This window comes from Oncorhynchus kisutch, linkage group LG26 (assembly GCF_002021735.2).
Source record: "Oncorhynchus kisutch isolate 150728-3 linkage group LG26, Okis_V2, whole genome shotgun sequence".
In the NCBI taxonomy this organism is placed as follows: Eukaryota; Metazoa; Chordata; class Actinopteri; order Salmoniformes; family Salmonidae; genus Oncorhynchus; species Oncorhynchus kisutch.
In genome coordinates, this window is record NC_034199.2 from 39654434 (window position 1) to 39671251 (window position 16818).

General features: G+C 46.0%; 1 protein-coding gene across 3 annotated transcripts in view; it reads right to left on the reverse strand.

Annotated features, from left to right (window-relative positions):
* LOC109870855 (tyrosine-protein phosphatase non-receptor type 4-like) overlaps nt 1-16818 on the reverse strand; it is a 101946-nt gene that overhangs the window by 9124 nt on the left and 76004 nt on the right. For all 3 annotated transcript variants that reach the window (XR_002252230.2, XM_020461528.2, XM_020461530.2), the window contains exons 16-26: nt 13765-13921; nt 13457-13540; nt 13070-13126; nt 9398-9554; nt 8872-9038; nt 7431-7521; nt 6821-6882; nt 6448-6594; nt 6081-6209; nt 5298-5446; nt 2786-2921 (exon numbers count right to left, since the gene is read on the reverse strand). Coding sequence is in view for 2 of the 3 variants with exons in the window: in XM_020461528.2 (XP_020317117.1) it covers nt 2786-2921; nt 5298-5446; nt 6081-6209; nt 6448-6594; nt 6821-6882; nt 7431-7521; nt 8872-9038; nt 9398-9554; nt 13070-13126; nt 13457-13540; nt 13765-13921 (1336 nt within the window). In the remaining variant the exon portion in view is untranslated. The remainder of the gene's footprint in view (nt 1-2785; nt 2922-5297; nt 5447-6080; nt 6210-6447; nt 6595-6820; nt 6883-7430; nt 7522-8871; nt 9039-9397; nt 9555-13069; nt 13127-13456; nt 13541-13764; nt 13922-16818) is intronic.

A 16818-nucleotide genomic window follows, 5' to 3' on the forward strand; every position in this document is an offset into this window, starting at 1 on the left:
AAATATTACAAAAATAATAGAAAAAAACGACACATCCAGTCTGGCAAGAGTGGCCCAACGGGTGTTCAGCATCCGCAGTGGCTCTGCAAGCACTGAGAGGGTATTCACTGGTGCTGGCCTGCTCTCCGAGAACCATCGCATGAGACTCTGGCTAAACTCATGTTTCTAAAAATGAATTCAAAGGCACTGTAGATGGAGCCTAATAAGGCATTTTTTATTTAATGTGCATTTCATTCTAAGTAAGTCACAGCCTATATGTGCCATTTATAGACTATAATGGTTGAATACAACAAATTAAATTATTTGTTGATTAAATTCTAAGCGCGTTATGTCCCTACCAGCCTAGTGTGTCGCACTCGCAAATGATTCACAATTTATTTATTTGTAGGCTATAGCCTTGAAATAATTTAAATAATATGGCCTAAATAATTCATTTTTGTTCCTTCTTAGGCTCCCTGTCTGGCTCCTATTGAGAGTGTTTATAATGATGTTTAATACGACATGTAGCCTATTTGAAATGATGAACGCTTCTTAGTCACCTTTTCCTGTTGGTTTATTTAAATACTTTTCATTCAAATCATATGGTTTGGTTTCAATACTTGAAAAGCAAATGGTAGGTCCAGGTCGTTACAATAGATGGGGTGTTGGTTAAATGGTAGGTCCAGTTCGTCACAAAAATAGATGGGGTGTTGGTTAAATAGTGATTTTAATGAATGGAGTGATTTTGGAAAGGACGTGGAGCATCGGTGTGCACGCACCGCTCCCATGAGCAAGCACCGCTCCATGAGCACGCACCGCTCCCATGAGCACGCACCGCTCCATGAGCACGCACCGCTCCCATGAGCACGCACCGCTCCATGAGCACGCACCGCTCCATGAGCACGCACCGCTCCATGAGCACGCACCGCTCCATGAGCACGCACCGCTCCATGAGCACGCACCGCTCCATGAGCACGCACCGCTCCATGAGCACGCACCGCTCCATGAGCACGCACCGCTCCATGAGCACGCACCGCTCCATGAGCACGCACCGCTCCATGAGCACGCACCGCTCCATGAGCACGCACCGCTCCATGAGCACGCACCGCTCCATGAGCAAGCACCGCTCCATGAGCACGCACCGCTCCATGAGCGATGAGAGGGATTTCAAACCGCTCAACTCCACTCACATACCCTGTTAAATACAAATGTAAGCGAATTTGTTCCCATACATTTGGTCCCCTAAAATGGGTGGATGTTGTACAAAATGTGCTGTGATTTCTAAACGGTTCACACCGATATGGATGAAAATACCCTCAAATTAAAGAGGACAGTCCTCACTTTAACGTGATTGTATCATTTTAAATCTAAAGTGCTGAAGTATAGAGCCAAAACAACAAAGAATGTGTCTCTGTCCCAATACTTTGAGCTCAATGTATATACTGTAGCCCAGACTCAATACCAGAGAACCCAGCGAGTGTACGAAACAAAATCCTTACAGCTAGCCTAAAAATGGGAATCTGGAGAGACAATGGCATTCTCATGGCACAAGAGATTATCACTGGTAGACTGTAACAATGGAAAGTCTAGCACTGACAATACAACAAGGATGAATAAAACATCTTCCTAGTAGGATGACCCTCTCCTTTCAGGTAGTAATACTGTTCTATTCTACACTGTGCTCCATCTGTTATAACTTAACACACTAACACAGATTGTTTCGGTTGTCTTCAAAGGCCAAAGGGACCATCTGTGTGGTGTGGGGAAGGGGAAAAAAAGGGCGAGAGGCGAGCCTGCCAGAAAGGAGAGGAAGAATAGAGCGTGAGGGAGGAAAGAGAGGGTAAAGAGATGAGTAAAGAAGTGAGAGGAAGATGAAGAGAGAACGAGAGAGAGAGAGAACGAGAGAGAACGATAGAGAGAGAACGAGAGAGACCGATAGAGAGAGAACGATAGAGATAGAGAGAGAACGATAGAGAGAACGAGAGAGAGCGAGAACGAGAGAGAGAGAGAGACGAGAGAGCGAGAGAGAACGAGAGAGAGAGAGAGAAAACGAAGGAGAGAGAACGAAGAGGAGAACGAGAGAGAGATAGAGAACTAGAGAGAGAACGAGAAGAGAGAGAGCACAGAGAAGAGATAGAAACGAGAGAGAACGAGAGGAGATAGAACGAGAGTAGAGAGAACGAGATAGAACGAGAGAGGAGAAACGAGAGAGAACGAGAAGAGAGAGATTAACGAGAAGAGAAACGAGAGAGAGATCGAGAACGAGAGAGAGAAGGAGAAAGAGAGAGAGGAAAAACGAGAAGAGAGAACGAGAGAAGAAGAGAACGAGAGAAAAGAACGAGGCGAGAGAGAGAACTAGAAGAGAGAGACGAGAGAGAGAGAGAACTAGAGAGAGAAGAGAGAAGAGAGAGATAGAACGAGAGAGATGAGAGAACGAACGAGAGATAGAACGAGAGAGAGAGAGAACGAGAGATAGATATAACGAGAGATATAAGAACGAGAGAGAAACGAGAGAGAGAGAGAACGAGATATAGATATAAAGTAGATAGAGAGACGATGATAGAACTATAGTAAATAACGATATAGACTATAGAAAACTAAGATAGAACTAGATATATAAACTATAGAGAATGATATAAACGAGAGATATAACGAGAGAGATAGAGAGAAAACGAGAGAGAGAACGAGAGATAGGAGAGAGGAGAGAGAGAGAGAGAGAGAGAGAGAGAGGAGAGAGAGAGAGAGAGAGAAGGATGATTAATAGAAGGTTAGAAAAGGAGGATGAAGAAAAGAAAGGAGGACTTACAGGTGTCTGAATCATCATGGCTCTCTGGTCCCTCATGGTTCTGACTATGTCTAATGGATAGATGGGCTGACTGCACTCCATCAGGCACAACGCTGTCTCCATGGTGATGAGAACTCCCGTCCGGCCAATCCCTGCGCTGAGTGATGACACACAAGCGGGAGAGAAGGGGAGAGGAGGAGGAGAGGAGGGAAGGGGGGCGGAGGAAGAAGTTTCACAATAAACTCATGACATCATTTCTACCTTTTAAAACCCTCGAGTCAATTTCCGCAGCCCCGCTGAAATCCAATGAGCATTGTAACAAAATCCACATAAAAATCTGTCTGTTTAAACTAGATATCTGCATGGGGCTGCATCTCAATCCACCGTATCCGCTGAAATCGGCCTTCGACATCTGCAGTGAAAGGAGGCAGAGCTAGTGGTGTTTGTTAGACCATGAGACATCCCGAAAATCGGTCTTCTCAAGAGAAGGTCTGCAGGATCCGAACGGTATGGCCCACAAACTATTATGACCCCTCTACGGAAAGGTGAGTCTCTCTGTTGTTTTTCTCTACTCCGCCCCCACAAGCCTCACAAGACTTGCCTGAAGGTTACCGGGTACCAGTAAAACAAGTGTATGGAAGTAATTTAGCGTCTAAAAAAGGGGTTAAATATGTGTCAAAATAAATACAATAGTTTCCTGATCTATCTTGTATCTCTCAGATACAGAACAGACACTTCAGAACAAACTTCCTTAGATGTCCTGGGGGACTGTCTGTTGTTCCATGTAGTGAATCTGCTATTCAATGCTTTTACATGGGCTAATATCAGTAAGGCCAAATTCAATGTTTTATCTAACAAAAAACATGAAAATATATATATTTTTTATACCGGAAGGGGTCCTAAAATATCAAATATCTAAATGATCCATGGTATGACCATCTTAAAACACTTCCATATGTTAACCCCCTGCGGCTTAGACTCTAGAGGGTTAAATCAGTGGATAATTATTTTTCTGGCGTATAGCAACACACAAAGATCGGTTTATGGAATTAAGTCCAGATTCGAATCCAGAAATCTCCCAATCCCTGGGCTCTATACATTAAATACATTCCAGTGTGTTGTTGAGACATGTATTGGCTGAGTCAGATAGGTCTTACTTTAGCCAAGTTATATGCCTGAGATGTGGACTTTGAGTGTGTAGGTGTTCTATCTGGATTGTTCTGGGCTGCTGGGCTGTGTACTACAGCAGTGTGTAGTGTGTAGGAGTCTAGTAGAACAGTCAGACAGTTCCACTGGCCTGTGTACTACAGCAGTGTGTAGTGTGTAGGAGTCTAGTAGAACAGTCAGTCAGCTCCACTGGGCTGTGTACTACAGCAGTGTGTAGGAGTCTAGTAGAACAGTCAGTCAGCTCCACTGGCCTGTGTACTACAGCAGTGTGTAGGAGTCTAGTAGAACAGTCAGTCAGCTCCACTGGCCTGTGTACTACAGCAGTGTGTAGGAGTCTAGTAGAACAGTCAGTCAGCTCCACTGGCCTGTGTACTACAGCAGTGTGTAGTGTGTAGGAGTCTAGTAGAACAGTCAGTCAGCTCCACTGGCCTGTGTACTACAGCAGTGTGTAGGAGTCTAGTAGAACAGTCAGCTCCACTGGCCTGTGTACTACAGCAGCAGTGTGTAGGAGTCTAGTAGAACAGTCAGACAGCTCCACTGGCCTGTGTACTACAGCAGTGTGTAGTGTGTAGGAGTCTAGTAGAACAGTCAGTCAGCTCCACTGGCCTGTGTACTACAGCAGTGTGTAGTGTGTAGGAGTCTAGTAGAACAGTCAGACAGCTCCACTGGGCTGTGTACTACAGCAGCAGTGTGTAGGAGTCTAGTAGAACAGTCAGACAGCTCCACTGGGCTGTGTACTACAGCAGCAGTGTGTAGGAGTCTAGTAGAACAGTCAGCTCCACTGGGCTGTGTACTACAGCAGCAGTGTGTAGGAGTCTAGTAGAACAGTCAGACAGCTCCACTGGGCTGTGTACTACAGCAGTGTGTAGGAGTCTAGTAGAACAGTCAGTCAGCTGCAGTGTGTAGGAGCCTAGTACAACAGTCAGACAGCTCCACTGGGCTGTGTACTACTGCAGTGTGTAGGAGTCTAGTAGAACAGTCAGTCAGCTCCACTGGCCTGTGTACTACAGCAGTGTGTAGGAGTCTAGTAGAACAGTCAGTCAGCTCCACTGGCCTGTGTACTACAGCAGTGTGTAGGAGTCTAGTAGAACAGTCAGTCAGCTCCACTGGCCTGTGTACTACTGCAGTGTGTAGGAGTCTAGTAGAACAGTCAGTCAGTTCCACTGGCCTGTGTACTACAGCAGTGTGTAGGAGTCTAGTAGAACAGTCAGTCAGCTCCACAAATAGGGAGAGGAGTAGCCTCTGTAGTTGAGACACACAAGGGCTGAGGTCAGATCGAGGGATCTTGTGATGAGTTGTTTAGTGAAAACATAGACCATTTCTTGCTATACATCTAAGGATGTGTGTCATGCATTATGTTCCCTACCTGCAGTGGACCACCATGGGCTCATCCTTGCCGGCTCGTTTGCTTCGCACCAGGCTGACAAAGTCCAGGAAGTCCATGGAGTCATCTGGGACGCCATGGTCCGGCCAGGCCACGTACTGGATCTGGGTCAACTCCCGGACCTCCTCGCTCTGTCACCATGGCAACACAACACTACAGTCAGTGCAATGTCGCCATGACAACAACAACAACAAAAAGACTGTCTGCTCTGCACCCCCCTTTATTACCATCCCACCACGACACACACTGAGACACGCTGAGACACACGCTGAGACACCTCGCCGACACACGCTGAGACACCTCGCCGACACACGCCGAGACACCTCACCGACACACCTCACCGACACACACTGAGACACCTCACCGACAATGGTGGAGCACAGTCAGACCAGCACGGTTAATCAAAAACTATTATGGGATGTGTGTTTGCCCTTTCAACATCGTCTATCAGTGTCGCTATGGTAACACACACAGGCTGCATGTTAATACTGGAAGCCTCATGGCTGTAGCTGCTGGTCCCCATGGCAACACGATGATCCACCGTAGGTGCACCGCACGAGGCCGGAAAAAATTTGCCCACACACGTCACCATGCCAACTCTTTTAAAACGCTGAAAGCGATAGTCCCAATGCTGTGTTCGTAACGCTTTGAATCGTTTTTTTTAGCTGTGATCCACCATTTCGCTAAGTTTACTTTGACTTCCAAATAGTTGTGTTTCCCAATGGCCAGTGCTAATGACAACACTGACTTGTGAGCGTCATGTACCTCGAGGTGAGTCAGGGTCATGTCTCGGACCAGGAAGGCAGAATTACCCTCCTCGGTGAGACAGGCCAGCTGGAAGCGGCCGTACGAGGCAGTGCTGTCAGGGTTGGGCCAGTACTGATGACACTTTACCTGTCGGCACAGAGCAACAACTTAAGACCTCAGACACAGATTAGTATGGCATCATGATAGAAAAAAACAGGATCAATTAAATGTTTCTTTACTCCAGAAAAACTCCTGTTTATATTGAGTGCATGACTCGGGCCTGGAGTTTTTCCTTCTTAGGTTACATTGTTCAGGAAAAACTCCTGTCTCCTTTCCCTGGAGGCCCAGAGAGGATACAGTACATGTCTAACCCTACTGTACATACCCGTCCCCTCTCCACCTGGGTGGTGAGCATGACCACCATGGAGGAGCTCTGCTCCCAGGTCATCTGCCAGAAGTCTGGGCACGTGTTGGGCAGCGGGCCCTGGCACGCAATGTACCGGTTGATCAGGCTGGATGCTGGGATCTCCATCTAGAGTACAGGGAGGAGAATAAGACCTGTGTGTAAGGGCTGTTAACGATCAACAGTGTGTGGGCATGTGAGCATGTGTCCATTTCCAGTCCTTGGAGTGGAGACTACACCTCCATCTTGGCCGACAGAGGTCTATTTTAGGCCTGCTGAACAAAGAGTCCATGGTAGTGTGGGTGGACTGAGGCGAACAGCATATGTGATGAGGGAGGAGGTTAGAGAAACTCACGTTGATGTAATTTGCATTGATGTAGTCATCTGTGCTTTTCAGAATGACCCGTGTGGCGTCATCTAAAAAGGAAAGAGAAGAGAGAGACAGGGGAGAGCGAGAAGAGAGAGACAGGGGAGAGCGAGAAGAGAGAGACAGGGGAGAGAGAGAAGAGAGAGACAGGGGAGAGCGAGAAGAGAGAGACAGGGGAGAGCGAGAAGAGAGAGACAGGGGAGAGCGAGAAGAGAGAGACAGGGGAGAGCGAGAAGAGAGAGACAGGGGAGAGCGAGAAGCGAGAGACAGGGGAGAGCGAGAAGCGAGAGACAGGGGAGAGCGAGAAGCGAGAGAGAGAAGCGAGAGACAGGGGAGAGAGAGAAGCGAGAGACAGGGGAGAGAGAGAAGCGAGAGAGAGAAGCGAGAGACAGGGGAGAGAGAGACAGGGGAGAGAGAGACAGGGGAGAGAGAGACGAGAGAGACAGGGGAGAGAGAGACGAGAGAGACAGGGGAGAGAGAGACGAGAGAGACAGGAGGAGAGGAGTGTGAAATGGTGGGTTAACACAGTCTGTTAACACAGACTAAGAAAAGTGAAGACAACTGTGTGTAGGAGACTGTAGTGTGATGTGATACTCACAGGGTGAGATGTCTCTGTAGCGGTTTTTGGAAATGTTTTGAGGTAATTTGGCACACAACATTGTCATTCCAGGACTTTTCCGGTAGAGTTGCTGTGAGAAAATAATAAAAGCGTTAGGAGAAATAAAAAACCTTGACTGGTAATCTGACTTTAACTCTACACAAGCACCTTGTTCTTTATCCCCCTCAATACATTTAGAAATGTGGAGCAAGGAACCATGATATTTCAGCAAAGCATCAAACATGAAATGTACAGACGGAAAAAGCCTGCAATGTCTGAACATTCACAATCAGAACGCCTGCAATGTCTGAACATTCAGAATCAGAACGCCTGCAATGTCTGAACATTCACAATCAGAACGCCTGCAATGTCTGAACATTCAGAATCAGAACGCCTGCAATGTCTGAACATTCACAATCAGAATGCCTGCAATGTCTGAACATTCAGAATCAGAACGCCTGCAATGTCTGAACATTCACAATCAGAACGCCTGCTATGTCTGAACATTCAGAATCAGAACGCCTGCAATGTCTGAACATTCACAATCAGAACGCCTGCTATGTCTGAACATTCAGAATCAGAACGCCTGCTATGTCTGAACATTCAGAATCAGAACGCCTGCTATGTCTGAACATTCAGAATCAGAATCAGAACGTTTTAAGTAAACAATTTACGGCCTCCCAAGTGGCGCAGCGTCGCTAAGGACCCGAGTTTGATCCCAGGCTGTGTCACAACCAGCTGTAATCGGGAGGCCCATTGGCCCAGTGTCGTCCGGGTTAGGGGAGGGTTTGGCTGGAGGGGGGCTTTACTTGGCTCATCGCACTCTAGCAACTCCTTGTGGTGGGCCCGGCACCTGCAGGCTGACCCGGTTGTCAGTTAAACTGTGTTTCCTCCGACACATTGGTGCGGAGGTTAAGCAGGCGGGTGTTAAGAAGCGCTTTGGCGGGTCTTGTTTCGGAGGATGCATAATTCGACCTTCGCCTCCCGAGTCCGTTGGGGTGTTGTAGTGAACAGACAAGATTATTCCTTGCACAGTAACAGGTGTTATAGTAGTTGTCTTATGTGCCATAACCTAGAAGTTATGGGGGTCTCTGTGAGGGGCATCACCCTGCACTTGGAAGGCACAGTAAATCACAGCAATAAAGCTGATACTGTAGAACTTATGTAACACCAGTCCAGGGCAACATTTCCCTCCAGAAAGTGGTAACCTCCTTCGTGACCTCAATGAGGGGAAAACAATAGTGCACAAACTAGGGGGAGCTATTGCTCTCGCCACATTTCCAGTCACCTCAGAAAAGACAAAAAATAAATAAATGAACAAGACCCACATGACTCGAGGTACAACAAAAGAAATCACAAGAACATTGAGTGGAATAGACGTGATAGTCCTGCTCATGAAAGCTTTACATTTATCGATGAGGTGAGGGGAGGACCGACTCACATCAAACTGGGCTAGTACTTCCCCGCTGACCAGACCCTCCTTCAGGGTGTTCATGGAGTCCCTCCAGGCGTCCTGGTCCAGCTGACTGGGGTCCTGGGGACACTTCTCTGGGATGTACTGGAAGTCTGGCTCAGTCTCCTGCTTCTCCTCCACCATGTCATAGATGGCTGGAGAGACAGGGAAGGAAGTAACACAGTTAGTTAGAATAGTGTAGCACAACAGCATCTCTTATTATTACTTTAACAAGTATTAGGCTCTGCTCAGTTTCAATATTCACACCAACATACCACTTAAAAATAAGCAATGTATTAGGTATTGGATTCTGATGTCACTTGTTCTTCTACCTATATCGTAATGATTTGGCCTGTTTTAACTGCACATTTCAATAGTGGTCCCGTGTAGCTCAGTTGGTAGAGCATGGCGCTTGCAACGCCAGGGTTGTGGGTTCAACTGCTAAATGGCATAAATGTTAAATGTAGAAAACCCAAGGAGATTACTTAGTCACCAATCAGAGCCCTCTCCTCACCATTGGGCCTGACCGATAAGATGAGCTCTCCTGAGTGGCGCTCACAACTGGCCTTGATGAACATGACCACCTGGTCGTGAGTGTGCTCCGAGATGTCTCGACCGTTGATCAGAACCACCTGGTCACCTTCGTTCAGGCGAGGGACACACAGGTCAGCCTGTAGAGGGTTGGAGGAGAACGCAATCAGACCACAGTTCTGTGGTTAAAGTGGTATACTGGGAAGAAGACTAGAACACTGGGCCTGTAATATAATAAAGTTGACAACAAAGACAACTAAGTGCTGTTCATTGCCTTGTGATAGAAGCCTTTTTAGTTGAGCCGTGAAAGGACTGCTACTTTTGTTCACTCAATCTATTGAGATAAACTTTTGTTATTGACCAAATACTTATTTTCCACCATAATTTGCAAATAAATTCATTAAAAATCCTGCAATGTGATATTCAGATTTTTTTTCTAATTTTGTCTGTCATAGTTGAAGTGTACCTATGATGAAAATTACAGGCCTCTCTCATCTTTTTTAAGTGGGAGAACTTGCACAATTGGTGGCTGACTAAATACTTCTTTGCTCCACTGTAAGTTTGATGCTAGCTAGCAACTTACCTCGGCTTCTTGCTGCACTTGCAGTCAGCCTGACACGCAGTCTCCTCGTTGAGTGCAACGTAATCGGCCAAAATCGGTGTCCAAAAATGCCGATTACCGATTGTCGGTTGACCTCTAATTCTGAACAAAAGGAATACCTACGCAAGAATGCTATTCATAGACTAAAGCACAGTCTTCAACACCATAGTACCCTCCAAGCTCATGATTAAGCTTGAGGCCCTGGGTCTGAACCCCACCACGTGCAACTGGGTCCTGGACTTTCTGACGGGCAGCCCCCTAGGTGGTGAAGGTAGGCAACAACACCTCCACTACGTTGATCCTCAACGCAATGGCCCCACAAGGGTGCATGCTCAGCCCCCTCCTGTACTCCCTGTTCACCCATGACCGCATGGGCACACACGTCTTCAACGCAGACGTCAACAGTAGTGATTACCAACAACGACGAGACAACAAGGGCTATATCACTGCCTGGTACGGCACCTGCACCGTTCGCAGGGCTCTCCAGAGAGCCCTCAACGACATCTTCAGCACCTGGTGTAACAGGAAGGCCAAAAATATAATCAGCTTCTATCTCAAAGCCATCAGCCTGTTGAATAGTCACTACTACCCGGCCCCGCGCAGTACCCTGCCCTGAACTTTAGTCACTGTCACTAGCCGGCTACCACCCGGTTACTTAACCCTTCACTTTGGAGGCTGCTGCCTATGTACAGTACATAGACATGGAACACTGGTCACTTTAATCATGTCTACATACTGTTTTACCCACTTCATATGTATGTACTGTATTCTAGTCGAGGCCTATCGTACTTAACTATTGCTGAACATATACCATTCTATCCTACATTTATATATATATATATATATATTATACACATATATATATATATATATATACACACACATATATATATATACATATATACACACACACACACACACACACACAGTTGATGTCGGAAGTTTACATAGACCTTAGCCAAATACATTTAAACTCAGTTTTTCACAATTCCTGACATTTAATCCTAGTAAAAATTCCCTGTTTTAGGTCAGTTAGGATCATCACTTTATTTTAATAATGTGAAATGTCAGAATAATAGTAAAGAGTGATTTATTTCAGCTTTTATTGATTTCATTACATTCCCAGTGGGTCAGAAGTTTACATACACTCAATTAGTATTTGGTAGCATTGCCTTTAAATTGTTTAACTTGGGTCAAACGTTTCAGGTAGCCTTCCACAAGCTTCCCACAATAAGTTGGGTGAATTTTGGCCCATTCCTCCTGACAGAGCTGGTGTAACTGAGTCAGGTTTGTAGGCCTCCTTGCTCGCACACACTTTTTCAGCTCTGCCCACAAATTTTCTATGGGATTGAGGTGAGGGCTTTGTGATGGCCACTCCAATACCTTGACTTTGTTGTCCTTAAGCCATTTTGCCACATCTTTGGAAGTATGCTTGGGGTAATTGTCCATTTGGAAGACCCATTTGCGACAAAGCTTTAACTTCCTGACTGACGTCTTGAGATGTTATTTCAATATATCCACATAGATTTCCATCCTCATGATGCCATCTATTTTGTGAAGTGATTTGCACTTTTCGCACCAAAGCACGTTCATCTCTAGGAGACAGAACACGTCTCCTTCCTGAGTGGTATGACAGCTGTGTGATCCCATGGTGTTTATACTTGCGTACTATTGTTTGTACAGATGAACGTGGTACCTTCAGGCATTTGGAAATTCCAAGAAAGAACCAGACTTGTGGAGGTCTACAATTGTCTTTCTGAGGTCTTGGCTGCTTTCTTTTGATTTTCCCATAATGTCAAGCAAAGAGGCACTGAGTTTGAAGGTAGGCCTTGAAATACATCCACAGGTACACCTCCAATTGACTCAAATTATGTCAATTAGCCTATCAGAAGCTTCTAAAGCCATGACATTTTCTGGAATTTTCCAAGCTGTTTAAGAGCACAGTCAACTTAATGTATGTAAACTTCTGACCCACTGGAATTATGAGACAGTGAATTATAAGTGAAATAATGTGTCTGTAAACAATTGTTTACAAATTACCAACTGACTTGCCAAAACTATAGTTTGTTAACAAGAAATTTGTGGAGTGGTTGAAAAACGAGTTTTAATGACTCCAACCGAAGTGTATGTAAACTTCTAACTTCAACTGTTTATACAGTATATATGTGTGTGTGTGTGTGTGTGTGTGTGTGTGTGTGTGTGTGTGTGTGTGTGTGTGTGTGTGTGTGTGTATATATATATATATATGTACACACACACACACACACACTACATATTCTTTCCAAACACTGTCCATAATGACTATACACCCCATCACATATATTTATACTCCGGACTCCTACATTGCTCGTCGTAATATTTACATATTTCTTAATTCCATTCTTCTACTTTTTTAATTTACTGTTAGATATTACTGCACTGTTGGAATTTCGCTAACCTGCAATTAACATCTGCTAAATATGTGTATGCAACCAATCAAATCTGATTTGATGACTGGGTGATGTCAAATCAGACCAGTTCAACACAATTTACATTGACAGACAGTCCTACAAGTGTGAGTCTACTGTTCCAAACAATGGAACGTTTCATACTGTGAGTGTGTGTGTGTTCCAATGAGAGAGCGTGAGAGGGAACAAGACAGAGCGAGGGAAAGACAGCTAGAAGGGAAAGATGGAGAGAGAAATAGCGAGAGAGAGAGTGAGATGAGGGGTAGAGACATTGTGAGTGTGAGGGCAGAAGTGATAGGGAAAGTGTGAGCGTGTTTCTGAGTATCTGAGAGAGGGAGAACATGAGTATGTGTACTGTAAATGTTTTTGACATTTTATTTTCATTTTACCTTTATTTAACTAGGCAAGTCAGTTAAGAACAAATTGTTATTTACAATGACGGCCTACCCTGTCCAAACCCTAACCCGGACTCCCGGCCGGCTGTGATACAGCCTAGAATCGAACCAGGGTCTGTAGTGTCGCCTCAAGCACCGAGATGCAGTGACTTAGACCGCTGCACCACTCGGGAGCCAGAGTGTATGAGGTGTTGGTTAGTGTTCTAACATACCGATGTCCCAGGGGCCACACGAGACACGATGACGGGCACCTTCTGATCAGCTCCACCCTGAAACCAAGGCAATGGAGAGGGCTAAACAATCTGATCATATCACCAGCAGATCTTGGTCAAGTCACATGGTCAGGATTAGGAGCAGTAGGTTTAGGTGACCTTTGGGCATTGTTATTTCATAGCATTATACATCATTTCAAATATAATAAAGATGTTTCATTGTCACACATGCGCCCCTGGAGCAAATTAGGGCACCGACAGATTTTTCACCTTGTCGGCTCGAGTATTTGAACCAGCGACCTTTCGGTTACTGGCCCAACGCTCTAATCGCTAGGTTACCTGCGGCCCTACAAAAGCACTACTGTAGGCACAAGGCAGAGGTCTCACCTTGACGTTGAAGCCAAATCGTCTGTTGTCATCTGGCCTCATCTTGACCAGGACCAGATTGTCGTGAGGGACAACACCGTTCAACTGTAGAGAAAGACATAGTGATGTGTTAATACATGTCTCTATTGGAAAGGACATAAGCTCCTGACAGCCTACAGATCCTCTGAAGGACCCACAGTTCTTCAGAGGTCACAAGGTCAGAAAAACCATGACCCTGGCCCTAGTTCTAAGTCATTTAGGTTCAGCTGATTTTTTTTTGCTATGAAACAAAATGAAAACAGTGGTAGATTGAGTCAGGGCGGACTTACCGTGGTTTTGTCGGTTGCCATGGGGACATCGTACATCTCGTTGATGTGGTTGTCAAGGAGACTCTGCTGGGAGTGGGCCTGGATGATCTGGCTCAGGTTCTTCCTGGACTGTTTTGGAGGCAGGGCCGGGGGCCGACCATCTACTGTCTCTGGGGAGCTGGAGAGAGACACAGACAGCGTTAATCTCATGGTAGAGGACCTTCAGTCTATCTGTCAGCCAGTCAATTTTAGGTCCTTGATATTTTTTCAAGATAAGGCACGTTCCATTTCCTAAAATCCAACAGAGCTAACATGAGCTCAGTAAGCCATTCAGCCAATCAGAGCTTTCAGATAAGCAGAAACTCCATTTGCTCGTGGACATTGGCCAATAGGAGAGCAGAGCTCCTACAGCACTTCCTCCACAGAGAGAGCCGGTGTGTATGTGTTGTAGTGTGTAACTACCTTACAATCCCAGTCACAGTGGGTGTGTGTTGTGTACAGTGTACCTAACCATCCCAGTCACTCAACCACAGAAATCCCAGGAGGCCCAGGGGAACTTGAGGCCAGTCAGGAACAGTCAGAGCACATTGTTTGGGGTCCTGTATGCCAGGCTGGTGTCACAACAGAGGAGACACTGGTGGGGAGGGAGGGGTGACACTGCATGAGGGACAGACAGGCCTCTCTCTCAAAATAAACAGAAACCACAAAGACTTCAGCCACATGGATGAGAGAGGGACTACTGCTCACTGACACTGACCACGGGGACATACACAGAGTATTTGTCTGTATTTACATCAAGACAGTAAGACATAAATACAGTTGCTGTCCTTTTCCCCCCAACTGATTGAAGTCAGGGAATGGAACGGTCAACCTTCGCTTAGTTCTTTAAAGGTCAGGCTGGGGTCAGCAGCCTCTCGCGTGACAGTGTAGTGGGATGTTTTCCTGGTTCACAGATCAGGTTGTAGAAGGGAAGCATCATATGACTTGGTTGCCTTGGTATCCACTGCTTGAAACCTCATCTTACTGAGGTAATGCTGTGACAGCCAAGATTGTTGTATTGATGCTTCTTTTGGAGACAGAGAGAGACATTGACAGAGGAAAAAGAGATGGGGAGAGAGATGAGGGAGAGAGAGAGGAAAAATAGATGGGGAAAGAGATGAGGGAGAGAGACAGAGAGGAAAAAGATGGGAGAGAGATGAGGGAGAGAGACAGAGGAAAAAGAGATGAGGGAGAGAGACAGAGAGAAAAAAAGAGATGGGGAGAAAAAGAGATGGGGAGAGAGATGAGGGAGAGAGACAGAGAGGAAAAAGAGATGAGGGAAAGAGAGAGAGAGACAGAGAACCAATTGCACTTTATGGCAGCGAGGTGTGGGTTCCACTTCCAAAACAAGATTTCATCAAATGGGACAAACACCCCATTGAAACCCTGCATGCAGAGTTCTGTAAGATTCTCCTACATGTCCAGAGGAAAACTACAAACAATGCATGCAGGGCAGAATTAGGCCAATATCCACCAATAATAAAAACTCAAAAAAGAGCAATTAGGTTTTGGAAACATCTAAAATACTGTGACCCTCTCATTTCATTACCAAGCCCTGCAATGCCAAGAGCTGAGCAAAGAAAAGAGTCCCCTCATCCAGATGGTCCTGGGGCTGAGTTCACAAACCTGTTCTACTAACACACTGAAGCCTCAGGACCAGAACATCCAATCAATCAGGATAAACCAAATTACAACACAGTCAAAACAAAACTATATTGCTTATTGGGAAACACAAACACAAAGCAAAACGCATTGCTATCTGGCCCTAAATCGACAGTACACTGTGGCTAAATATTTGACCATGGTTACTGATCAAAACCTTAGAGAAACCTTGACAAAGTACAGGCTCAGTGAGTACAGCCTTGCCATTGAGAAGGGTAGACACAGGAAAACCTGGCTCCCTGTAGAGGAAAGGCTGTGCAACCACTGCACCACAGCAGAACCTGGCTCCCTGTAGAGGAAAGGCTGTGCAACCACTGCACCACAGGAAAACCTGGCTCCCTGTAGAGGAAAGGCTGTGCAACCACTGCACCACAGGAAAACCTGGCTCCCTGTAGAGGAAAGGCTGTGCAACCACTGCACAACAGGAAAACCTGGCTCCCTGTAGAGGAAAGGCTGTGCAACCACTGCACAACAGCAGAACCTGGCTCCCTGTAGAGGAAAGGCTGTGCAACCACTGCACAACAGCAGAACCTGGCTCCCTGTAGAGGAAAGGCTGTGCAACCACTGCACAACAGCAGAACCTGGCTCCCTGTAGAGGAAAGGCTGTGCAACCACTGCACAACAGCAGAACCTGGCTCCCTGTAGAGGAAAGGCTGTGCAACCACTGCACAACAGCAGAACCTGGCTCCCTGTAGAGGAAAGGCTGTGCAACCACTGCACAACAGCAGAACCTGGCTCCCTGTAGAGGAAAGGCTGTGCAACCACTGCACCACAGCAGAACCTGGCTCCCTGTAGAGGAAAGGCTGTGCAACCACTGCACAACAGCAGAACCTGGCTCCCTGTAGAGGAAAGGCTGTGCAACCACTGCACAACAGCAGAACCTGAGACGGAGCTGCATTTCCTGACAAAATGTCAAAAATATAAAACAATTAGAGGGTGACATTTTCCCAAATTTGAAACCCTTATTCAACGTTTCAAAGACCTCTCTGATGAGGATTGGCTACCCCGTCCTGTTGGGGGAGGACGCAGAGAGCTGTGGGTTGGCAGAGCACTACATTGCTGCCTACCATAAGTTGAGGGACAATGTCTGACAGACCAATCAACCTGCACATGTCCTCTACTGTATACTTATTGTTATTGTTCAATGTCTGGTTATTTTGACTCTTGGTTATTGTTGTTACTGTTGTCCCGGTTATTTTGACTCTTGGTTATTGTTGTTACTGTTGTCCCGGTTGTTTTGACCCTTGGTTATTGTTGTTACTGTTGTCCCGGTTATTTTGACTCTTGGTTATTGTTGTTACTGTTGTCCCGGTTGTTTTGACCCTTGGTTATTGTTGTTACTGTTGTCCCGGTTGTTTTGACCCTTGGTTATTG